Below are 26,404 nucleotides of genomic sequence, written 5' to 3'. Positions count from 1 at the left end.
TTCCCTTAAGTTTGTGGTATGGTGTGGTGTACGTTGCTGAAAAATCAGAGGTTATGACATAATTGAATGTGGTTCTTTTCTGAGATTGCAAAAAATGAAGCAAATCTTTTGAGTTTTTGAGAATCCCCATATTATTTATTCCACTTGTCGCAAATACCTTCTTTGACCGTAAACAGTGTTAGGGTTGGTTGTTTAGGCTAGGTCGCTTTGAGCAATATTTCAGTTATATCACGGCGTGTCAGCCTCATGATGGCGGAAAGCCCGAAGTGATGTAGGTTTTAGAGTTGAATACTTTGATAAAAGCCACGAGATTGTTATATGCTGACAAACCCAGAAATATAGTCAGGGCGAACCAGGATTCGTACCCACATCATAGGTGTCTGGCACTCATAAGAGACGCAGCTCTGCACAGCTAATTGTGGCTCCTTAGATTACTATGTCGGCCCAGTCAAGAGCATACAGCTAAACATTTTATAAATGTAACTCGACCCTTATGAACTAATGTTAAATGTTTAAGGATGTTTATTGTGACAATATGACGTCACTGAAAGAAACAAACAAAAAACTGAAATGAGTCACTGTTGTTTTATGTGATAGGTGTATTTTCAGGGGACAGTCTTAGACACAGCTCTTGGTTTGTAGTAGGCTGTGACGGGGAGGTCTCGATTTGACCCACAGTGTTGCCAGAAGTAATCAGCTCGGGCCAGGCATTCGTTGCGCTCATGATCTGAAATATATGTACACGATAATGCTGAACGCTATTTGTGGGTAAACCAGGTACAAATAACAAGACCGCCTCCTTGGTCGACGTACGGTGTGTCTGTACGGAGAGCGGAAGATCCGGATTTCGATCCTCGGCCGCGTCATACAAAAAAACGTGAAAAGATGGTACCTGTTGTTACCCTGCTTGGCGCTCGGCATTAAGGGGCTAAAAGAAGAACTGTCGGCTCGGAGTCAGTATACTGTGTCTGAGTGTGATATTCAGGTTAACTGCAGCATGGTACCTAAGTGTGCTAGCACGATAAAATCGGCTTTAGTCAAATTAGTAGCGTAACCAGCCTCTCTCTCTCTCTCTCTCGCTCTCTCTCTCTCTCTCTCTCTCTCTCTCTCTCTCTCTCTCACTCTCTTTCTCTCTCTCTCACACGTGCATGCACGTCGCTATGTAAGTGCGACGCGACATTAAACTCCATTTCACCTCGCCTCAACTAATAGTGACGAATGCAAATAGCGGTGCTTCACAACAGCAAACAACAAATATTCAATGTTAGTTATTCACGAGAGAAGAGCGACACATCATTCGTCACCACTCGCCCCTTTCCGGAACCTACAGGAAGACTCGTCCCCCTATCGACGAATGCTGTGGGCAAAAATACCACAAACCAATCAGAATGCGCGTATGACTCGAGTACTTCGGTCAAAGAATTCCTCAGGAATAATTTTTGATTTTACATATGTGTTGCCTTTAAAAAGAAACCAAAGATACAGTTAAATGTATTCAATCATACTGTATATTACTGTAAGTCCCTGTGTGCTTTCAATAGCAGCTGGAATATATATGATATCATGATATTTTTAGGGAAGATATACGTGAATCATCACGCAACAAGTTGACAATTCTTTTAAGTGAGTGAGTGAGTTTGGTTTAACGCCGCTTTTAACAGTATTCCAGTTATATCAGGGCGTGTCAGCTTAATGTGGGAGGAAAGCCCGAAGTGATGCAGGTCTCCGACATTTACCACTTCGGTGAAACCCACGAGCACGGGTATGGTGCTGACAAACCTATAAACATAATCGGGGCGAACCGGGATTCGAACACACAATCATTGGTTTCTTGCGTGCCCAAGGGACGCAACTCTGCACAGCGAATCGCGGCGCCTTAGACGACTGGGCCACCCGTGCCCCCTCTTTGAAGTAATGCTCGTTTGCGCATCCAATCGGGATAGGGGTACGGGTCGCTATTAGGCTTGTTCCGGAATAACACGAGTTGGTCACGATGTGCGTCACATGCGCTATACCACCTGTATCTAGGTTGGTGGCTCCCCAGGCGTCGTAGAAGAAGCCAGTCAGTTTGTTTTCAGAGGGACAGGACGAGATCTTGACCCAACACCCGCCTCCAGCATGTCTTATACCTCCTATATGAAGTTGTATATAAATAAATTGAAAGTGATTGGCTAACAAAGCAACCTGTTTTGCGTTGCCATGGAAAAAAATAGGCCACGCCTGCTAACGGACTCCTGATTGGCTGATAATGGAATGGGAGGGGTTTGTCTTACACTATTTGCTTAACGATGTCACTGGTTTCGTATTGTTGTCTGCAGTGAGTCCTGTCTTATTGATTAAATAACAATCGGTAAAGTTATTGTTGTTGACGTATTTATTTAGAAGAATAAATAATATTTTACACAGTATTTTTTACGTCTGTACGCCTTAAACTCAAAAACATATTGAAGATAATTCTTAAGTACTTTGAAATGAAGAAACATTTTTATATACTGATTACCTGACCTTAAATAACCTTGTACGAAACCATCAGTCGTAAATCAGAAATGTTGTAATGCCTTTTATATTATTAAGAAATAGATATGATACCATACCCCATTAAACTCACTATAATAGTCCATGTAAAAGGACACTGGCAGAGCTAGATCAACACATGTTTTTAACAGTTAAAATTTAATGACATTTTAGTTCGCTATTTCATAATAAGAACTATATCTCTGATTACAGTGAGTGAGTGAGTATGGTTTTACGCCGCTTTTAGCAATATTCCAGCAATATCACGGCGGGGGACACCAGAAATGGGCTTCACACATCGGGAATCGAACCCGGGTCTTCGGCGTGACGAGCGAACGCTTTAACCGATAGGATACCCGACCGCCCCTCTCTGATAACAGGTGTCTAATCTGTTGGTCCATATACATTGTTATGGAAACTCGACATAAAACTCTCGAAAAAGACAATTAAATTGACCTGACAAAGTTTTCTAAATAATTCTTTGATGGGCATCTAGATGTTGGGAGAACATGGCGACATGAAGCGGTATGGACAACAACTTATTGACAGTTTTTAGGGCTCTTGTCGACACTTAATCAGGTGACTAATGAGTAAGCGTATGCGGGTTGATGATCTGTAAATAATATCAAAGCATTGTAAAAACTAGTTTGATCTAACCTGTGGGGCCATAGATACTTGTGTACGGGTGTGCAGGATCGGACCCACAGTACTCAAATTGTCCAGGGGCTCTGCCCAAACACTTTTCCTCCTCGGTCAGTGCCCCGTGGGTTTCCCCATAGCCGTCTACCTCCAGCCGCCCTGGGCTGGGTGTCCCGTGTGTAGGACAGCCATAGTCAGCGAAGTAACAATGTTTTCCGGCCATGGTCATAGCACCTAGTTATATGATCAACAGAAACAGTGTTTTAAAGACTTTTTGACAACTATAGCGAAGTAACAATGTTTCCCAGCCACGGTCATAGCAACTATATAAAAGATCAACAGAAAAGTGTCTTGAAGACATTTTTACAACTATAACGAAGTACCAATGGTCTCCAGCCACGGTCATATCACCTAGATTAACAGAAATGTTATCTTAGTGACTTAAATTATTTACAACTATCTTCCACTACTTCTGTTTATTCATATCATGTGAAGTAAGAAGCGTATTTTCAATAAGAACTCAAACCTGTAGGTCCGAAGACTGCAGTGACAGTTTCCTTGTCGGGGGAGCCACAGTACCGCCACTCCTTTGCTGCCCGCTGCAGACAGTTCTCCTCCTTCACCCCAGCCTGCTCATGCTGCTCCCCCCACACGTCTCGATGTGTGCCACTGATGGGGTGAAGTGGGCACCCAGTGATGACGAGCCAGCAACCTGTATCGGCATTAGAAAAACAAAGCGCAGATTCAATAAACAAATTCAATGTCCCTCAGTGGTGATTCAAATAAAGTCAACCTTTTAACTCTTGATTGATTATCGAATGATAATGTTGACATTATCACTGAAAAGATTCACGGTATCAATTCGATGGCGATTTATCATTTATTTAATTTGGTCTTTAGAAGTACCATGTTTTTGGATGTTGGGGTAGATGGTGTTAGGTCCGGAGCCATCTGAGAAGTATGGCGTCTGTGGTGTCTTCGTTGCTGGGGCGATGGTGCCTGCACATGCAGCAGGATGAGCTGGGGACTTGTGAGTTTGTCTGGCTGTAGTAAGATGACTAGATTTCAGATACCATTGTTACACCGCCACTCATAATAATCGGTGCTTTTGCTAATACGTGTAAACTAGTTGCGGACAGACATACTTGTCTGTATACTGTATGTGAGTGAGTGAGTGAGTAAGGTTTTTACGCCGCTTTTAGCAATATTCCAGCAATATCACGGCGGTGGACACCAGAAATGGGCTTCACACATTGTACCCATGTCGGGAATCGAACCCGGGTCTTCGGCGTGACGAGCGAACGCTTTAACCACTAGGCTACCCGACCGCCCCCTGTATACTGTATGTGCATTTGGAACATTTTATTAGACTGCATGCCAAAGAGTCAATAAGTTGTCGCTATGTGATTGAAGGAGTGAATTGAGTTTTGCAAAGAAGCAAATAACCACGCTCATTTCGTTTCGTGTAAACCCTGAGATAATAAGTGTGGTAATTTAATTAGACTGACGTTGCTGCATGTAGACAGGCCCAGTTGGACGACGTGGCCCCACGTGGTTCACGTCGATTGGCTGAGGGAAATTTATGGCGTTGGCCCACTCCTGCGCATGACATCTGACCCGGAAGTCATCATCATCAGGTGACCAGAAGTCAGTTGGTGATACAGACTGTGAAATGAGTTTTATGAGCATTTCAGTTGGAAAAAAACATATTATTTGTATATACATTTTTATGTTTAACGTTATATAATTGTAACACACAAATATTTGTCCAGCAATGTGACAAAGAGACTTTAACAGTGTTCGAAGAAAGTTGTAAATTTATTTTTCCAAATATTGTTTTAACACGACAGGCTGAAATAATCTGGATGCATCTACTTTAGGCTTGAGGTGGGACTTTCTATGAAGACCCTTGACAAGGCAAAGACAAAAAAGACGGGTCTGGAATGAGCGGAACCACAGAAAGACCTCTGCTCAGTGAGTAACAGAGTTTAATGCCGCTTTTAACAGCATTCCAGTTATATCACTGCGTGTCAGCTTAATGTGGGATACACGCCGAAGTGATGCATGTTTCAGACGTTTACCACTGTGGTAGAAGCCAGGATCACGGTATGGTGTTGACAAACCAAGAAACTTTATCGGGGCCAACAGGGATTCGAACCCACGACCATAGATAAGGTTTCTAGCGTGCCCATGGGACGCAACTCTGCACAAGAATTGTGGCGTCACAGACGACTCTGCCAACCGTGCCCCATTGTAACTTACTTCACTGACTAGATATTTATTTAGAATAACATGTGAGTGAGTCAGTCTGGTGTTACGCCGCTTTAAGCAATATTCCAGCAATATCACGGCGGGAGACACCAGAAATGGGCTTCACACATTGTACCCATGCGGAAAATCGAACCCGGCGTGACGAGCGAACGCTTACACCACTAGGCTACCCCACCGCCCCAGATTAACATGTAGCTACCTTATGATTATTCGAAACATTGAAGTAGTCCTGTCTCTCCATGCTGCCACTGCTGTAGAATACACTGGGGATCCCGGGCAGGCTATAGAAGATGTTGCTGTAGATTTGGTTGCCTGGAATAAGTGAGTGAGTGAGTTGGGTTTAGCGCCGCTTTTAACATTATTCCAATTATATCAGGGCGTGTCAGCCAAATGTGGGAGGAAAGCCCGAAGTGATGCAGGTCTCAGACGTTTACCACTTCGGTGAAACCCACGAGCACGGGTATGGTGCTGACAAACCTAGAAACATAATCGCGTCGAACCGGGATTCGAACCCACAATCATAGGTTTCTGGCGTGCCCAAGGGAAGCAACTCTGCACAGCGAATCGCGGCGCCTTAGACGACTGGGCCAACCGTGCCCCCTGGTTGCCTGGAAATACATACAGTACGATTAGCTAGCAGTTTCAATATGCATATCCTCTTGTACAGGCGACGAGTGTTGGGTCGTGCTGGAGTACCAAAGAACCACGTTTGTTTGTTTGTTGTTTAACGCCGCACTCAGCAGTATTCCAGCTATATGACGGCGGTCTGTAAATAATCGAGTCTGGACCAGACAATCCAGTGATTGACATCGTGAGCATCCCCGCGCAATTGGGATCAGTGACATGCATCAACAAAGTCAGCGAGCCTGACCACCCGATCCCGTTAGTCGCATTTTACGACAAGCATAGTCGCCTTTTACGGCAAGCATGGGTTGCTGAAGACCTATTCTCCCTCGGATCTTCACGGGTCCGTTGGTTTTTGAACACGTTGGAACGTTTGATGCGGAGCATACATGCGTTCGTATACATTAATTGGTATTTACATTGGTTTCTTGTCTCACGCCGCACTCAGCAATATTTCAGATGTGTCCGGTGATTGACATCATGAGCATCGATCTACACAATTGGGATACATGTTGATGACATGCATCAACTAAGTGAACGAGCCTGACCACCCGATCCCTTATTAGTCGCCTCTTACGACAAGCATAGTCGCCTCTTACGACAAGCATGGGTTATTGAAGGCTGATTCTAACCCGGATTTTCACGGGTCACATTAAAGATCGATTGTTTGAGAAACAGATTTCATTGGTGCAAAAAGCAAATTATAAGGAGTCATGACACAAGGTGTTCGCTTAAACACTTGCTAAAATAGAACTGTTCACTTCATCCATAGACACCCTTCAAACTTTCTGTCCTCTTTGTACACCACACATTAGGATTAATGATCGCCACAAATATGACCAGCGAGTAGTACAAACATTTATGTGTTTGTTTTAAATACAAAAATGCTAAAATCTAAACCTTCGAAGCTCATGAGGCCCATCTTCATCAAAACTAAAAACCAGTGTACTCCCCTCATGAGAAAATATTATGCTTGCTTGTTTATTGATTAACGCCGCACTCAGCAATGTTCAAGCTGTACGAGGGATGGTAAACAAATTCTAAGCCTAATAAACAAAACCAACAATTGTGAAAGTATTTTTAATTCATTTTTCAACATAATCTCCCTGCTCTTCAATACACTTCTCATATCGACAGTGACGCTTTTCAATTCCAGAGGTTTTCTGAAGCTACCCTTAAAAACACATTCACGGCATATTTGATGTAATCGTTGTCGTCATAGCGCTGTGCACGAAGGTGTTCTATCAGGGTGAGGAAGCTTTTCGGACCCACATTGTCGCACAGCAGCCCTTGAAAGTCGAGGGGTGTGGGAAGAGGCATTGTCATTAAGTAGTAGAACTCAAGCAGTCAGCATTCCTCAACGCTTTTCTTTGATATAATCTCTCAGGCGATGAGGCAAATCAGCATAGTAGGCATCGGTAATTTTGACTTTCCAAGTAATCAAGAAGGATCACACTCGTTGCATCCCAGAACACAGTGGCTCTAACCTTCTTCACTGATCTTGAAGACTTGAATTTCTTTGGTGCCGGAGTAGTGGAATGGTGCCATTCCATGGATTGACGTTTTGACTCATGGTGGTAAACCCATCTTTCATCACCCATTACTAATCTCTGTTTGAATTGACGAAACCCTCTTCGTTTTGCTCTAAATTGTCTCTGACAATGTCAGTTCAGAATTTAGAAACTTTGGCACCCAACTAGCCGATATGTTATTCGTCTGTAAATGTTCATGAATAATAGTTTCAATGGATCAGTGTCTTAGATCTGTGTCATCCTCAAGTTCAGCAATGGTACTACATCTATCTGACAGTATATTTTTTTCTATCTCCTTGATTGAATCTTCATTGACGGAGGTTGAGGGACGCCCAGACCTAGGGTCATTATCAAGGTCTGTTCTCCCAGCCTTAAACATAGCTGTCCAACGTTTGACAGTGGAATAGCTAGGGAACGTATCACCAGACACTTGTGACATACGGTCATGAATTTCTTGGGGAGTACATTTGTTTGAAGTCAAAAACTTGATGACTGCTCGGTACTCGTTCTTTTACATTTCTGTGTCCATTTCGACCCCTATGGCGTTCAACTAGCTGTCACTAATATACAAACGGCCTCAAAAGACCAAATACACTTGCAATGTTGCCGACCGCCCCCACTAGCAATGAACTATATACATTGACTAGTGCTCTTTGCTATGACCCATAGTTGGAAGTTAGCCAGGCTTAAAACTTTTTGACCAGCCCTCGTATGACGGCGGTCTATAAATAATCGAGTCTTGACGAGACAATCCGGTAATTGACATCATGAACATCGATCTACACAATTGGGATACGATGACATTCATTAACCAAGTCAGCGAGCCACACAATTTGTATATAAAAATTGAATGACAAAAAGGATAAGATTAAAAGAAATATATATGATTCGATTATATGGGGATGGTAGTCTTAGAATCATTGACATTGAATCTTTTATTAATGCTCTTAAACTGTCCTCATATAAACGATATTTAAACATGAGGTGAGGTGAAATGGGGGTTTAACATCGCATCCAAGATTACCCCGGATCTTCACGGGCCACTTTCAAGTTTGAATTATGTACATATGATCATGTAGTTAACCACATTCTGCTATCAGCAAAACGATTCATTTATTTATCAAGTATTCATAAATAAATACCGTCCTTTAGTGTATTCAAAGATTGAGTGATATTTGTCAAATTGAAGAAATATATTACAAACAAAAACAACAGAATCCATTGTTATCATAATAGTGAGTGAGTTGGGTTTAACGCCGCTTTTAACAGTATTCCAGTTATATCACGGCGTTTCAGCTAAATGTGGGAGGAAAGCCCGAAGTGATGCAGGTCTTAGACGTTTTCCAGTTCGGTGAACCCAACGAGCACGAGTATGGTGCTGACAAACCTAGAAACATAATCGGGGCGAACCGGGATTCGAACCCACAATAATAGGTTTCTGGCGTGCCCAAGGGACGCAACTTTGCACAGCGAATCGCGGCGCCTTAGACGACTGGGCCACCCGTGCCCCCTGTTATCGTTAGAAATGGAAGCAATTGACTTCTTCTCTCCGTCCATAGTCATGAGACGTTCATAAATTATTTTGTCATTGTATAATCAAACAGTGTATACAAGCCTTCCATTAATAGGTTTCTATTATGTCTTCTACCTGGGCTGTAAATGAACTTGGAAATGGAGTAAAATCTGTTTTTAAAAACACATTTAAGCCTCACCAACCGATCCCGTTAGTTGCCTCTTACGACTAACATAGTCGCCAGTTACGGCAAGTCGGCTTATAAATTTTAACGAGTACCGTATTCGACGTAATAAGCGCCCAGGGCGCTCTCAAAATTAGAAATAGGGGGCTCTTATTAGAATATAATTTGGTGGAAAAAAACCAGAATTGAAAGATATATTTCGTGGTTTATGCTGACAGCCTGAAATGTTTATATACGACAGATATATTTTTCCAGAATTTAATTGCCCATAATTAAGAGTGCATATAACACACGAATGTATATTATACGCGAATAAATAAGTCTTGTGTACATTGATCAATCGGAAGGGGTGCTAATTGGGATTGTTCACTAGCCAATATTTTAGCAATTATCGCCGTGGGCGCTTATTAGAGCGGGGCACTTATTACGTCGAATACGGTAATGATAATCCGACTTACCTGCTGGTTGGCCTGGGTTTGTCATATTCGCCAGTTTTGGATATCTACTCGTCCATAGTGGGTTGGTGTACGGCATGGCCTATAATGGCGTGTCAATGTGAATAGTAAATAATCTAGGCTACATATTAATATAAATGTAATTATTTACCGATAAACAGAAAAATGTAAAAACGAACTAAAATTATTCTTATTGCAACCAAACAATTTCTAAATTAAGAAATCCACCAGCTCTTCTTCAAAACATAGAATGGTGAAAGAGTGAATTATTGCACAAATTGCTCTATGATAAATGAACAGGCAATTATTGAATAAAGTTACGTCTGGTGTGTATTTTGATATGGTGGGAATTGTAATGATGAGAATGTATACTATTAAACTTTTGATAGGAATAATCAGATGATGTCATTCTATTTAATTATACACTTGATAACATTATCAGTTTTGGGTATTATGGTTAGATGAACATATCCTTATCAAAAGTGGAGTTGTATATTTTGTGAGCCGTAGGTTATTTACTGTTAGTAGTGTTTACCTTCAGGTGCTGCATTATTTCGCCTCCGTTAGCATGATACAAGCCCCTACCGTCCACCTGTACACCGTCCCCTGTGGCGTTGTAGAACACGTTGTAGCGGATAATGTTGTCACGGCCACCGCCGATGTTGGCATGGACCTCGTTCTGAGCATGTGTTTACAAATTGAAATCATATATGGACAGTTATCAACAATTTGTGTACTGATGCTTCAGAAAAAATGAAATGTTATTTTTCTTTTTATTTGTGAAATTCGTCAAATTTTAATAACCAAGAACAAAACAACATGTTTGTATAGAAATATCTTCCGTTTTTTATGAAAGTGTACCTTCACGAGTTCAAAGTGAACTTACGTCATAGAAGACGTTGTGCTCGATGGTGACGCTGGAGTATTGGTCGTCCAGCATGATGCCTCTGACCTGGGCACCGGGGACATTCCTCAATGTGTGGTGGATGTAGTTGTAGCGGATGACGTTGCCTCTCTGATGATGGTTTGTGTTTATGTAAACAACATGCTTAGCATAATCATGGGTGGTGTATAGCGAATTGCTTACCCTTTTCGCGAACATCCTTTTTTTCGTGTCATCCCTGATTTTCCAGTGATCAATTCACATAATTTTCATTACTATTTTGCTTTTGCTTTGCCTGGAACCGTTTCAGCATATAATCGAGACTGGTTATACTCTGGCGTTGGATTTTACTCATGCTACAGTCGAAATCGAACAATAGACTCTACCTATACTCACTATCTGAGTGCCTAGTCCAACATGTTACTATGTCAACCTCGAGTACCAGCCGTTCTGAGAGCCTAGTTCAACATGTTACCATATGAACCTTGAGTACAGTCATTCTGAGTGCCTAGTTCAACATGTTACCATATCAGCCTTGAGTACCAGCCGTTCCGAGGGCCTAGTCCAACATGTTACCTTGTCAACCTTGAGTACAGTCATTCTGAGAGCCTAGTCCAACATGTTACCATGTCAACCTCGAGTACCAGCCGTTCTGAGAGCCTAATCCAACATGTTACCTTGTCAACCTTAAGTACCAGCCGTTTTGAGAGCCTAGTCCAACATGTTACCTTGTCAACCTTGAGTACAGTCATTCTGAGAGCCTCGTCCAACATGTTACCATGTCAACCTTAAGTACAGTCATTCTGAGAGCCTAGTTCAACATGTTACCTTGTCAACCTTAAGTACCAGCCGTTCTGAGAGCCTAGTCCAACATGTTACCTTGTCAACCTTGAGTACAGTCAGTCTGAGAGCCTCGTCCAACATGTTACCATGTCAACCTTGAGTACAGTCATTCTGAGAGCCTAGTTCAACATGTTACCTTGTCAACCTTAAGTACCAGCCGTTCTTAGAGCCGAGTCCAACATGTTACCTTGTCAACCTTGAGTACAGTCATTCTGAGAGCCTCGTCCAACAAGTTACCTTGTCAACCTCGAGTACCAGTCATTCTGAGTGCCTCGTCCAACATGTTACCTTGTCAACCTTGAGTACAGTCATTCTGAGAGCCTAGTTCAACATGTTACCTTGTCAACCTTAAGTACCAGCCGTTCTGAGAGCCGAGTCCAACATGTTACCTTGTCAACCGTGAGTACAGTCAGTCTGAGAGCCTCGTCCAACATGTTACCTTGTCAACCTTAAGTACCAGTCATTCTGAGTGCCTAGTCCAACATGTTACCTTGTCAACCTCGAGTACCAGTCATTCTGAGTTCCTCGTCCAACATGTTACTTTGTCAACCTTGAGTACAGTCATTCTGAGAGCCTCGTCCAACATGTTACCTTGACAACCTTAAGTACCAGCCGTTTTGAGAGCCTAGTCCAACATGTTACCTTGTCAACCTTAAGTACCAGTCATTCTGAGAGCCAAGTTCAACATGTTACCGTGTCAACCATTGAATGCCAACCATTCTGAGTGCCCAATTAGACTTTGCATAATATCACACAGTCACACATGCATTCTTCTATTTTCTGTACATATTTTTATTGTTTGTCCTTTTCAATAACTAATGTGTAATAAGGTTATTACGAATACCATGGTCCAGTCTCGCCCGGCGTGTAGAGCTCCACAGTCACTGGAGTTGGCACACAGGTGATGCAAGTGGTTGTGTTCCATCACGTGGTCGTTGCCCTGGAGACAGCAGAAATAGCTTTCTCATCAATTGACAGATGAATGATTTAATGGATCATAATGACCCGTTGAGTAATCCTGGGCATTATATACCCTGCACACATAGAAACCCTGTCTTGGTCGTAGCTCAATGAATATAAGTCGTTTGAGATTTGTTTTGTCCGGTCGTTGTTTAATGATACACGCAGCAATATTTCAGCTGTATGACATTGGTCTCTAAGTAAACATGTCTGGACCAGACAATCCAGTGATTGACATCATGAGCATCGATCTACACAATTGGTATACGATGACACGCAACAACCATTTACGACAAGCATGGGTTGCTGAAGACACATTCTTACACGGATCTTCACGTTTGTGCTTAATATGCCAAGGTGATAATTATTCTATTTGCAACGTCATTTATACTCCAACAAATGAATTGGCAATACTTCATATTTGACAAATACCCACAAATATTGTGATGTATATCTCTTTTGATATTTCTCGTAACAGAAATGAAACACGCATTGCCCTGATGTTATCTCTAAACCAGTATTTGCCTTACCGCCCATCTGATGCCCGTGTACTGGCCGTCGTGGATGTGGTTGTAGCGCATGGATATCCCCACCCCTCCAGGACTGATGGCGTTGTAACCCACGGCCCCTACACGTGCATACTGCCAGATGTGGTTGTCTTCTATCAGGTTACCAGAAGGTGCCAGTGTTTTCCGGTCACCACCTGTTTGTTAAAACAGAAACAGCCACAAGAACTACACAATTAATACCTCACTGTTGTAAGAGTATTAATCACATGATTATGCCCTATGCCGAAATGCCATATGTACTTGCATATCTTAGGGTTCGTTAAACGGCAAGTTCACACGGAAATGAACCTATTTTTTTGTACTTTTTCCACATTAAAAGTGTTACCCTAGAAGTGTCATAGACAAAAATAAAAAAATATCACAATTAATTAACATATTTTTCGCATTAAAGCTATTTATATTTTTCACATTTACCAAGTGTTCTATTTCCATAACAAAAACACCATGGCTTATGCCCCTTGCAATATGACGTCATTGGTACACATTGATAAACATTATGACGTCATCATGCTTTGTTAGAGCCGCTTCACGTGGTGTAGGTACAGGTGTGTGATTCTTGCGTCTCAGATGCCAGCTAGCATAGTGTTATGCTGAGTCACCACTGCGCCGGAGTGTGTCGTAGGCCATGTTGTTTTACCGCAAACTGGTACTTGATATCTTTTGCGTTGAGAATAGACAGGGACCCAGTTGAATTGGCACCAATTACGTCATAATCTAAGGGGGATAACTCAGGCCTGTTTAGCTCGAAAAACGAAGGCCACATAACGGCATATCATTTTCACACTATTGTGCGCTTCCTACTTTCACCGTGAAAAAACTAGTGTATATTTTCAAACACAGATTCTAATTAATTCTAAAATTGCGTTTTGTTTAGAAAAAGAAAGAAAGTAACTTTTGCGTGTACACTTCCCCTTTAAACCACAATAATAATGTATCATGAAGATTATGTAGATAAAAAAAGACATTTAAGAGAAAATATTATCGTAACTTAACACATCAACGTTTGTTGAGATTAATCTTAACTAAGAAAGTTTCTAAACTAATCTTAGTTATAAAGATCAATCTTAACTAAGATCCTTTTAAAACTGTAGCCTATCGTAAACTTAAGACATCTTTTTTTTAACATAATTAGTTTGGATTAATCTCAGCTAGGATCGTTTTGAAGCTGTATCTCATCGGAATCCTGAGTCGTCTTATCTTTGAATGTATGTTGTTAAGAAAATATATTGATGTTTTCTCCTGGCTTCAAGATTTTTTCTCGCAGCACCCAAATGGTATTTCAGAGTCCATGGATATTAACCTACGGACTCTAAACATATAATATCGCCTTCAGTTTGTTTCACCATTGCTTTCCACAGTCCGGCTGCCACCTGCCTTACCTGTGATTGCGATTCCTCCACAGGTGTGATGTATCTCAGACATAGAGACCGTCACAGACCGACAGTCACCAGAGCAATGGATTCCATAACCACCTGAAACACACGTCCTACTAGTGAGTGAGTGAGTGAGTGAGTGAGTATGGTTTTACGCCGCTTTTAGCAATATTCCAGCAATATCACGGCGGGGGACACCAGAAAGGGGCTTCACACATTGTACCCATGTCGGGAATCGAACCCGGGTCTTCGGCGTGACGAGCGAACGCTTTAACCATTAGGCTACCCGACGGCCCCCACATGTCCTACTAAAGATATGTCATGTTTTTTTGGTATTAGTTTTTACTTACAATTAAAAGTTTGAATTATTATCAAAGTCAATATATGTTTAACCTTCTCATCTGAGGTCAGACGCCAAACCTTCTGGTTGTCATGGTGATCGGGTAGTCAGGCTTGCTGATTTGGTTGACGACCGGCGTATCTCAGTTGCGTTAATCGATGCTCATGATGTCAAGCACTGGACTGTCTGAGCGTTAAACAACAAACACACAAACAAACAAATACATTGTACATATGTGACTGCATATGTGATGCTGCTTAGATTTAATTCTTGTATCGATTGATGATTTGTAAACATGGTAAATGTAAACGAATACCAGTGTTTTTAATCTCCATATTCTTGAAACCAATGCTGTGTCCGTTGTCCAGGTCAAACCCGTACCGCCGACAGGCTTCCAGCGAGAAACCTTCAAAGTGAAGATTGCTGACTTCATTATCTGTTCTGTAATAACATGATTGGTGGTTTGCAATACAACACATACAAATTCCTGAAAGATGTGTCGGAAGTTAATGCACATAAAAACAGAAAAGTACGATGAATTAGTTTCACATGACACAAGGTGTGTGCTGAAAGATGTAGATGTACGAGACAGGAAACATGGATCAGATAGACCTTAACATTGCACATTTTAGATACCGAACACTACTTACGTGATGCAATCTGTCACCATTGAGGCATATATGACATCCGAGTTTGACAGAGCACCGCTTGGAGTATTCGGCCAAACGTACAGAATAGCAGCTGATCTATCAATGTAGTATTCACCCTAAAAAAAGTTTAAAAGTATACTACTCAAAAGAAGATTAGGACCACCCGATACATAAGTATTTCTTTTGTTATGCAATGATAGATTAACTATAGTGATATGGAAGAATCGACTAATCCGTTAATTCGTTTCAGTTTTCTCTCCATTACAAGGATATAACAAATGCATTAGTGTGATGTTATATCACATGTCTAAAATGTGGGGTGTCATGGTTTCTCGAGCTACGGATGCAACGTAGTTATACATTAGTTTGATGCGACAGCACATAGCAAATACACCCGTGAAGTTCCGGTTTATAGTTGCTCTTCAGCCATGTTTGTCGTAAGAGGCAACTAACGGGATCTGGTGGTCAGGCTCGCTGACTTGGTTGATGCAAATCAAAGTATAACTCAATTGCGAAGATCGATGATGTCAATCACTGGATTGTCTGTTCCAGACTAGATTAGACTGTCATCATATGGCTCGAAAATTGCTGTGCTCAGTGTTAAACAACAAAAAATATATATTTAATATATATTGGATGTTATGATTGCTCGAGCTATTCTACGCAATTATCCATGATCCGAATGCTTTGGTCATGGGATTACGTCCTCTTGTGAAAGAGACTTGACACAGCTTTCTCGAAAATGGAAAGTAAAACTAATTAATGGTATCGATAAAACAAAAAACAACAAAAAACAATGTTTGTCAGGTATCGATCTGTTTTGCTCCAAAATACTTCTTATTTAAAGAGTAATTAATGTTACATCTTTATATCAGACAATAATCAGAGTTAAACCATTTCAATGGCGTCACGCTATTGTTCTTGCAGTTAACTCAGAGCCAGAAATTCACTGGCTATTCTGAACGTGCATTATAAACACATATAAGATAGCAACGCGATAAATCGCAAAGAAAAATGAAGAACGAAGCGTGGTGTATTTTACAATAAAACATTGTTCTATCATGACGTCATTTCTGGAGATTTGAACATGCGCTCACAACTTGATGACGTCGTAAATTGGACGACGTTATATTTGACAGGGTGCGTGTCTTGTAAGTTGTTCCCCATAGATGTAGCTGGACAGCGCAGATGAACGCAATGGCCGAACGATCGCACATAAAAAATGGTAGAGATATGAAAATCGTTATTGGGAGAAAAGGAACAGATAATTGACGTGAAACTTGTGCGAATATGCGGTAAAGACTAGATTTAATCCCCTGTTCTTAAATTGGACTTGCCCGACATTATCGCGGTCGGATTCTATTCAGGGCGTCATCATTATTTAAATACGGGTAAATATGTTAAAAGCGTGAACTTTTTATTAACATCATCAAAGAGGTTCTACCTCTCATGTAAGAAATAAACGCCTGGTGGTCGTTGTTTATCGTACATTAAAACACTGCAGGGAGAGGAAACCACTCGGGACTGCATACTTCCACTCGTCGTTTATTTCTTAAATAAAACTGATGCAAGTGTAGGTCATTATGCGAAATTCTTTAAAAAAAAAACATACACGTTTCAACCATAACATTGTTTAAGTCAGAGAAATATCTCGATTCCGTTATATGATAAGATTTCTCCATTACGTACAGATCTGCTGACGTTGAGAGGTGTTAGACTTTGCCGTCATGTCGAATAATGCAATTAAATTAGGTTGTTGGTACAGGTTCTTATCAAGCCTACGCAATGCTATCGAAATAGTTGAACCATTATTGCAATATTATCACCAATGCTTTTACAGTAGTTGAAAAGACATCGGTAGTCACCCCCTAATATATACATTATTTGTCTGCCTGATGTATATGCCATCAGATGGAAATAAATAATATTGCGTGTCAGCGGAAAACGTTAATGGCATTCTCACCGGCTGATCCAGCTCTGACAGCATATTGAACACCCGGAAGTAGCCGCCCTGATGGGAGAAACCAGCAAGCGTGGCATCGTTGTAGTGCCCTGGAATTGGTATAGATACACATTCTTTTGTGAATCATCGCAGCTTGCTTTACATCGGTGACTGAGTTGGGTGTAACGGTGCATTGGGCAGTATTTCAGACATATTGTGACGTGTCAGCTTGATGTGGGAAGAACGCCAGCAATGATACTGGTCTTAGGCGTTTATCTCTTTGCATAAACATACAACGTGTGGTGTTGACCATCCAAGAATTAGGTGAGTGAGCGAGTTGGGTTTAAAGCCGCTTTTAACAGTATTACAGTCATATCACGGCGTGTCAGCTTAATGTGGGAGGAAAGCCCGAAGTGATGCAGGTCTCAGACGTTTACCACTTCGGTGAAACCCACGAGCACGGGTATGGTGCTGACAAACCTAGAAACATAATCGGGGCAGCCGGGATTCGAACCCACAATCATAGGTTTCTGGCGTGCCCAAGGGACGCAACTCTGCACAGCGAATCGCGGCGCCTTAGACGACTGAGCCACCCGTGCCCCCCCCCCCCCCCCCCCCCCCGAAGAATTAGGACTCATATTGGATTCTTAACCAGCCCACGTTCATAGCTTTCTGGAATGTATGTGCGACAGGATACATGTGGTCGCTTTACATGAATATACATTTTTCTTTCCAGAATTTGACATGACCGTGTAATTAATGTATCAGAGATTTTTAATTCGAACATAATTATATTAATATTTATCGATAAGGTCACATGGACATTTGCAGTGCATGCTTATTGCACGATGCGTAATTGTCAGCACCCACCAACTCGCAGCCCATATCGGTTCTTTGTTGCCAAGGTGATCTGATGTTTCTGTGCGTCAATATTAGCTATTTTGACTGCATCATCAGCCCAGCTAAAATACCTGAAAACAAACAGCGACATCAGACCCACCAACCATCAGTATCTGGATGCAAACATGTACACGTGTGTTGAGTGCCGTATTAGGACAATTGGAACACGCTGCAAAGGCTACGGTTTGTTGATGAACATGTTTACCCAAAGGGACGCTTTTGGCTTGCTTCCATGTTTGAGTGACATGCTGATATATTGATCCAAACGACACTGTACATAAAACAAATTACCTATTTCGCATGCCTAACCTACTGGTGATGGGAGCGCCTTTAGAATACATTCCCACAACGATCTGAGGACGATCTCTGCCTTAGGTCACATGTCTCAAAGACAAGCAAACAGTTTTTCGGTCGGACGCGAACTCGTGACCTTTGGACTGTTAGCCCGACAGCTAACCGACTGCGCTTTGTCCACACTGTATAACTTATACTATTTTTTTTTTTTTTATCTTTATGACTCTATGAGTCGTGACTCTTTAAAACATAATGTAGTTATTTTGCAGTAGAAGGCAAACGCAAAGACGTCTAAGCAGGACATGCTTACCCTTTACGCAAATTCGGACACCAACGTCATCTCTGATTTTCAGATCAGTTCATATAATTTTCGCCGCTATTTTGGTTTGACGCCCAATGAAATCTGTTTGGGCAAAATGTAGAGATGGGTTATTCCCTTGCGTTGACCTTTCATATTTACAACTGTGTATACATTTAGTTTTTACACGACACGTCATCACATCTACAACCTGGCTTCCATCGCCCCACTTGTCCTGACACACTGACCAGTATCCAATGGCCCAAGGCTCCTTCTCGTGTGTCCATCGCGCATCTTCAGTGGAGCCGTGTGTGAAGGTGGTGCCGTGCTTTGCCTTCACAGACGTTATATCGATGTATCCCTGAAATAGCAACTCGTTTAGCTACAAGACTACAACAATGTAGAGAGGGATCGAGTGAGTGAGTAAGTGAGTTGGATTAACTCCGCTTTGGACAACGCTCAATTTAGAGCGAGTTCACGAGGACGGGGAACAACATTGTAATTCACACATCGCATCTATGTGGGGAGTCGAACCCGGGTATTCGGCGTGACGAGCCAACGCTTCACCCACGGGGCTACTTCCGGCCCTGTTTGAATATGGGTGCATCACTGCTTGGGTGTACATATTCATTGTAAAGATATGTTATAGCCTCTGTTACAACTCCCAGTATTAGGCAGCCATAATCTCCGATTATTCGAGTCTCAGTGCTTGGTATTTCGGAAGTGTATTATAATTGATTCTGCTCAATAAAACGGAATAGTCAGATGAATCATTTGTTTCTTTGTTATTACTCAGTAATATTCCAGCTGTACGACGACGGTCTGTAAATAATCGAGTCTGGACCAGACAATCCATTGATTGTCATCATGAGCAATCTACGCAATTGGGATACAATGACATGCATCAACCAAGTCAGCGAGCCTGACCACCCGATCCAGTAAGTCGCCTATCACGACCAAATTTATTAGTTGCTATCTTCGCAATATATAGCTATGACACAAAATGTCATTTATAAAATTTCATCTCATCATAGAGTAACGCTTCCATCATTATATAGCTACCTGTTTCTTTGGATCGCATGTAATGGACACATGTGCAGCGGATACAGTTGATAGTATGTTGGCATTAGTTCAGCTGTTCATGTTAATTATTGAAAAGACAGCATGAGGTTTTATAAACGTACACGCTGGACCGAAGGATGTCCACAGACATACCAATCCACCAAGTCGTTCAGATGAAAGAAGAAAACGAAACCCTACCTCATTCGGGTACCTGGCCAGGTGTAACGGGTTTCCGTTGACAAACAACTCCAGCCATGAAGTCTTGGTCGTGTAGAAACCAAAGCGCGTGATGTTGCCATAGTCAGATATTCCAGCACTCGGGAGGTGAACTTGAACAACCTAGAAAAAGAATGATTTATCTATTAATGTCAATTAACACCCCCTCACGTCGCCTGATCTTACGTATGTAAATGCAAGTGGATCACTGACCTTGCACCACGTGGTGGAATTCCTCTACCTACAAAACCTGGCTTACAAGTCCAATCAAGGAGACCGACCCAGATCATCGACAGGAGCGGACGGATTGTACGGCTTGTCGTGGCGTCGTCTGACTTCCTGCTTGTATGTTAGTGACAGAGCGGGTCTCCGCACCGGGAACATTGGCCAATCGGTCCCGGTTTTGTTCTGTCAGGTGATTATCAACCTGGACCGTTATTCACCCATTTAAAAAACCTGACTACTGTCGTCTAAAACTTCACCATGAGTTTTGTCTTCCATCGCCCGACTGAGCTAACAGCCGAGAGCAAATGCTTCCATTGGACACATCTACAGTTGTAAAGTTTGACAGTTATTGAACAGTTGCGGACCAACAGGGAACAATGTGTCTTTTAAAATCAATTATATGTCCATTATCTGCACATGGTCATTGCGTCTATGATATATGATGAATACATAAATCATTAAAAAACACAATAAGAAGTCCAGACATTCGTAGCCTAAATAAAGGTATCTAATATGCAGTGAGACTTCCTCAAATTTCAAAACAGTAGGTTCTTACTTCCTTACCAACCAACGCGTTCGCTACCACCAAAAGACAAAATGATAATCTGAACAACACAAGCTGTAACGACTTATAGAAAATAGATCCTTCATATATGCAGTAGCCTCATTGTGGAATGATCTACCCCTGGATATAAAACAATCCTCAAACTTATCATCTTAAAGAGACAGTTGAAACATTCCTTTTCAGACAGTAGTTACTATTATTAGGTTTATCTCGTATATGATTGGCTCTCCCTCTGCAGAATATTTTTCGTTTCGTATTCACCAAACAATATATGTATTATAGAAAAGTATACGACAAACACAGTTGTGTGTAGTGGTAAGCTTTCAGCCGTACCTTGCCGCGGGCATGGTGTGGCAATATCTGAAGAACAGAGTTGTCCGTGACCTTGTGGAACATGGATGCTGGGATCCGCTGGCCGCCCGTCTGAAAGTTAAGGTCAGATTCAAATTAGATGGAACTCAAACAAAAGGAAACTGACTCAATATTTCATTCATAGTTTCATTCGCGTCAAGAACGCTGATTTTATTGCTGTGTAGCCAGTCTCCTAGCATAACAACCATGTCATTAATTTTCATAATTGGTAAGAATAGGTTTTCAGCAACCCATATTTATCTAAAGAGGCGATTAGGGGGATTGGATGGTCAGGCTCGCTGACTTGGTTGATGCATGTCACCGTATCCCAATTGCGTAGATCGATGCTCATGATCTCAATCGCTGGATTGTGTGGTCCAGACTCGATTATATACAGACCGCCGCCATATAGCTGGAATATTGCTCAGTGCAGCGTTAAACAACAAACATAACTGATGTCAACATAACCATGTTCGCAATAATAACAGTATTCCAGTTATATCACGACGTGTCATTCCAGCCTGTAAGTGATCGAATCTGTAAAAGACAATCCAGTGAATGATATTATGAGCAAATTCCTACGCCACCAATGATACAATGATACAATGATACACAATCCGACTACAATGATACACAATCACCCAAGCCACCGGGTCCGACCACCCGATGCCTTAAGTCGCCTCATATAACAAGCATGTATTAAGGAAAACCTTTTCTAACCAGGAGTCCCCATGAGGATGGACATGGATATTTAATTTACACAGTTCAAACCATAATGACGTCACTATTTATCAGAGTAGATTCTGAGCCAGGAATTCAGTAGCAAGTATTAACGTGCATTTTGAACAAGTAAAACTGACGCAAAGTCATTATGCAAAATTATGGAACAGTTATATATCAACCATAACATGGTTAAAGTCGGAGAAATCACAGAAATCTGAAACCGGAAGTAGAAATAACTCACCACTGGGATTCGACTTCCAGAATTAACAGATAAGAGTGATTTCTCCTGGAAGCATTCGTTCGTATCTGGAATGCATTGGGTGTATTTAATATAAGGGTAACGCTATTTTTCAGGGCATTATCATTGCAGAAGCCCGAGGTCTTCCAGGGACCGAGGGCTTCTGCAAATGATAGGACCGAGGGCTTCTGCAAATGATAATGCCCTGAAAAATAGCGTTACCGTTATTATAGCTAAAATGGATGGAATTTGTTATCAAATAAAAAGAAACAACAATGTCGATTTTTAAACATTTACTGCAATCAACACGAATGTCACTGACCCACTTTTACAAATATGGAAACGTCATAGAACAAACCAGATGACGTCACTATTGAACGTTACGTCACCTATCCCTATCCTATGACGTCACCTAACAACGGGCGTGATAATGGCCCGTCGTCAAGTAATATGAGGGCATTATCAAGTTACAGTGGCCCCCTCATTTCTGATAACATGCGGGCGTTTTTATGATAATTCTATCCATTTTAGCTATAATATGGAATATTTTGGAATATTATATAATGATATTAGAGTATATGTATGTATACACCTCTATTCCAGACTCACCACGTGCACCTCCTGGTCATTGTAGGCCCTGAAGGTGACCGGGGCCGTGTATTTGGATGTAAAGTGGAGGGTGGAGGGCAGGTCATAGTAACCCTTCATTAGTTCAACATAGATGGCTGAAATAAAAAAAATAATAATGATGACATGTTCTAAGAGTTGTAGACTTCCAAATAAAGTAAATACAACGTGCGTGTGTTTGTCTGTGTGAGAGAGAGTTGGATTAACGCCGCTTCGGACAACGCTTTAGTTAAACTGATAACGAAGGCCCACAGTGATACGGTCGTCGAGTGATTACGGCTTTGATTAAACCGACGAGCACGGGAGGGTATCATGATTACAAATCTAGAAACATAATCAGAGCGAATCTGTCTTTCGAATCATGTGTTTCTGTCACACCTAAAATATGCAACTCTGTACATCGATTCGCAGCGCCATTAGTGATTGAACCATCGATGCCCCCTAATGACCATTGCGTTTTATCAATAGTGGATACATATCAAACTTATAATCAGAAGGTGTATTTATATATATATTTCTACCACCTAGTTGAGTACACTGTATGCAAACTAGTTAGACGTTTTGATCGAGTAGAGTGGCTGCGGGGTAGCCTAGTGGGCCCGGGTTCGATTCCTCATATTTCTGGTGTCCCCCTCCGTGATATTTTAATATTTGCCGGCATCTTGCTAATAGCGGCGTAAACCATACTCACTCACTCATCGAGGAAAGTTATAACTCACTGTTTCCACTTATTCCAGTTTCGTCTAGTTTAGACTTTGCCTTCTCAAGGGTCTTTAAAGGGTTTCCCACCTCAAGCCTAAAGTAGATGCATTCAGGTTATTTCAGCCTGTAGTGTATATATTTGAAAATGTTCACATGCACTTAATCAGAGAAATATAATCACAGACTAATGTATCTCTACATTTTAAATGTATACATCCACTACAAAGGCACTTCAGTACAAACCCTGAGTTTGAATCCGACCCAGTTGGGCTGACATAGATATGCACAGTTTTAGCACAGCCAAGAGTGAACACAGCACATGGCACCAGCAAAAAATACAGCAACATTTCGTCCCCAAGTCAGGTACTCAACTAACTGTGTTATAGGGCGAGAGTCAAGGTGGGAAATGACACCTGTTTTAACTACAGCACTACTGGGTCAGAACGCCAACGGTATGGACACCGTAAACATTCCAATAAACGTCTCTATTATGAGTCTAACCTTCCTTTTTTTCTTCATTTTTAGTGTGAGTGAAATGCAATCCATAACAAGGGACTGTGGGTATTGCAACAAAAAAGGTAATTTTGATCGTCCTACATATGATACTCAAACGACTTTATTATAATCAAAATGTCCTTTATATTTGTTGCAAATAGCAACCAGAGATGAACCTTTGCTTGAACACAACAAGCCATACAATGATTTAAACGGTTCTACAACATAGATGCTGGCATGATTAATATCTACAAGTGTGCTTGTATTACAGCCTGAGTGTTCAAAAACAAGTAACATATAGAGAATCTCCCCCGAGTGTCTTTTGATATCAAATATATCAACACGAGTTGACAAAGGTGGGAAAACTCCGAGGCTTGCCGAGGATTTTTTTCCACTTTTATCAACGAGTGTTGATATATTTGATATCAAAAGACACGAGGGTGAGATTTTATTTATCATCCAACATCATTCTTCCAACTTTTTCAGTTTGTAGAAAGTAATAAGCAGTGTCTTAAGTGTAAAAACTACTGCTAACAGCTTCAGTAGCAGTGCCATTAGTGATGTCATTTGATTGTGACGTCATGGTAACCAATGACGTCACAATGGTCTGCAAAGCCTTGTGATGCGATTTCAATGCAGCGATATCTACAGTATAGATATCGCTTGATCTCACCCAAGCGATATCTCCTGTGGGAGCCAGTTTTGGATGATAAATAACTATATGACAATACTTATCTTAGAACTAAGCTCAAACTGGTGAGACTGCAACACTTACATTACGCAGAGTTTTGCAACCCTTGTCTAGTTCAATACAAAAAATACTTAAATCACTTTCACTTCGAGTTCTATTAAAATAGGCACAGTTCAAAGAATACACATGCCTAGTCAGACCCTCCAGGTAATTTCTGATGATACCATATCTTAAATGTACAATGAATGTATGGCTATGAATGTAAGACTTTAAATTTTAGACGTGAAGTAGACATCCCCATGTAACTCGATTGTGCCTCAAACGTCCGGAATTGCATCGGACATCATTTCGGTCACGTATGCGTCAAATTTGGAAATGTCCTCCACATGTCTACCATAAACTATTTCGGTGGCTTTACGAAGGCCTTGAGTGAGTGAGTGAGTGAGTTAAAGTTTTACATCGCATCGGCAGTATTGCAGCCATATCGCGATGAGAACAAGGTAAGTACTATAATTAAAGACCTGTCGTCTAAGGACAGTAAAACAGTAAGGTAAATATCACAGTTTAGATATAAAACAAACCTTAGCAATAATAAAACAAAGAATTTGCAGGAGATTAGTTCATATGAATTAAAACCAGGCTATAGACCACAAGCAACCAAAGCTAGACCACCTCACTGGGAATCATGGGGACTTATACGAAGGCCTTGCATGGTGGATCCTGAACCAACAACTTTTGAGCAAGCGTCGTATGACGTTCTCTGAAATCTTCGCAGAAGGACCATGCTTGACTATACCTCAAACGTTTTGAGATGTTAGCACCAAATCCTGGATCTGCTGGAATATTACAAACAGATAGTTGACTTTTGGAAAGTTGAAGTAATCACTCTTGTCATACAGTCATGTGGTGAGGTATGTGTCTCTTTTGTCTCATTTGATTCTTTATGCATTGATCTAAAAAGGAAACAGATGAGACGGTTTGACAGGTCTCTTTCATTTTTATTTCAGGCTGGTAAATCAGTGGAAGGGACTTGGCTATGTGACCGTGTTTGAACGATATCATGTAATCGATATATGTATGAGCTGAATTTAAACTTCATGACAAAAATCCCTCTAATTTCTAATTTTGCCAATCCGAGCAGATATTCCGATTCATATACATAAAGAAACAGATCTGCAAGAAGGGGAGAACAATTGGTGCCAATGGTAATGCCTATTTTTTGCCTAAACGTATTGCCCCCAAATTTCACATACCGTATTCGACGTAATAAGCGCCCTCAAAATTAGAAATAGGGGGCTCTTATTAGAATACTATTTTGGTGGAAAAAAAAAGAGTTGAAAGATAAATTTCGTGGTTTATGGTGACAGCCTGAAATGTTTATGTACGACAGATATATTTTTTCCAGAATTTAATTGCCCATAATTAAAGGTGCATATAACACACGAGTGTGCATATGCGCGAATAAAAAAGTCTTGTGTACATTGATCAATCGGAAGGGGTGCTAATTAGGATTGTTTACTAGCCAATATATCAGCAAATATTGCCGTGGGCGCTTATTAGAGCGGGGCTCTTATTACGTCGAATACGGTATATGTTAACAATGGGAATGACCAGGATTTCAAATATTGTTTTCTCAGTTAACTTCAGATGACGTTTGTATTCATGTTTGATATATTGTCCCGAAGAAGGATACGACCAACCCAGAATACTGACTATATATTAACA

General features: G+C 41.2%; 1 protein-coding gene across 1 annotated transcript; it reads right to left on the bottom strand.

The window, feature by feature from the left end:
* Positions 1 to 571: 571 nt before the first annotated feature.
* Positions 572 to 23,850, bottom strand: LOC124120284. Its single transcript, XM_048391793.1, has 23 exons — positions 23,737 to 23,850; positions 23,511 to 23,587; positions 22,774 to 22,889; positions 21,186 to 21,275; positions 20,045 to 20,185; positions 19,033 to 19,145; positions 18,163 to 18,263; positions 17,314 to 17,402; positions 15,351 to 15,466; positions 15,017 to 15,141; positions 14,367 to 14,459; positions 12,949 to 13,121; positions 12,303 to 12,398; positions 10,619 to 10,747; positions 10,268 to 10,411; positions 9,736 to 9,814; positions 5,624 to 5,736; positions 4,662 to 4,818; positions 4,060 to 4,197; positions 3,680 to 3,865; positions 3,172 to 3,387; positions 2,019 to 2,132; positions 572 to 727 (listed from the first exon to the last, which is right to left on the bottom strand). The coding sequence occupies exons 1-23, from the start codon at positions 23,838 to 23,840 to the stop codon at positions 606 to 608; spliced, it is 2,832 nt and encodes a 943-aa protein (XP_048247750.1). The 5' UTR covers positions 23,841 to 23,850; the 3' UTR covers positions 572 to 605.
* Positions 23,851 to 26,404: the final 2,554 nt, after the last annotated feature.

The sequence above is a fragment of the Haliotis rufescens genome, unplaced genomic scaffold (genome assembly GCF_023055435.1).
Source record: "Haliotis rufescens isolate VD_foot unplaced genomic scaffold, xgHalRufe1.0.p SCAF_99, whole genome shotgun sequence".
In the NCBI taxonomy this organism is placed as follows: Eukaryota; Metazoa; Mollusca; class Gastropoda; order Lepetellida; family Haliotidae; genus Haliotis; species Haliotis rufescens.
The sequence above is the reverse complement of the archived record's forward strand: the minus strand, read 5'-3'. Positions and strand labels throughout refer to the sequence as shown.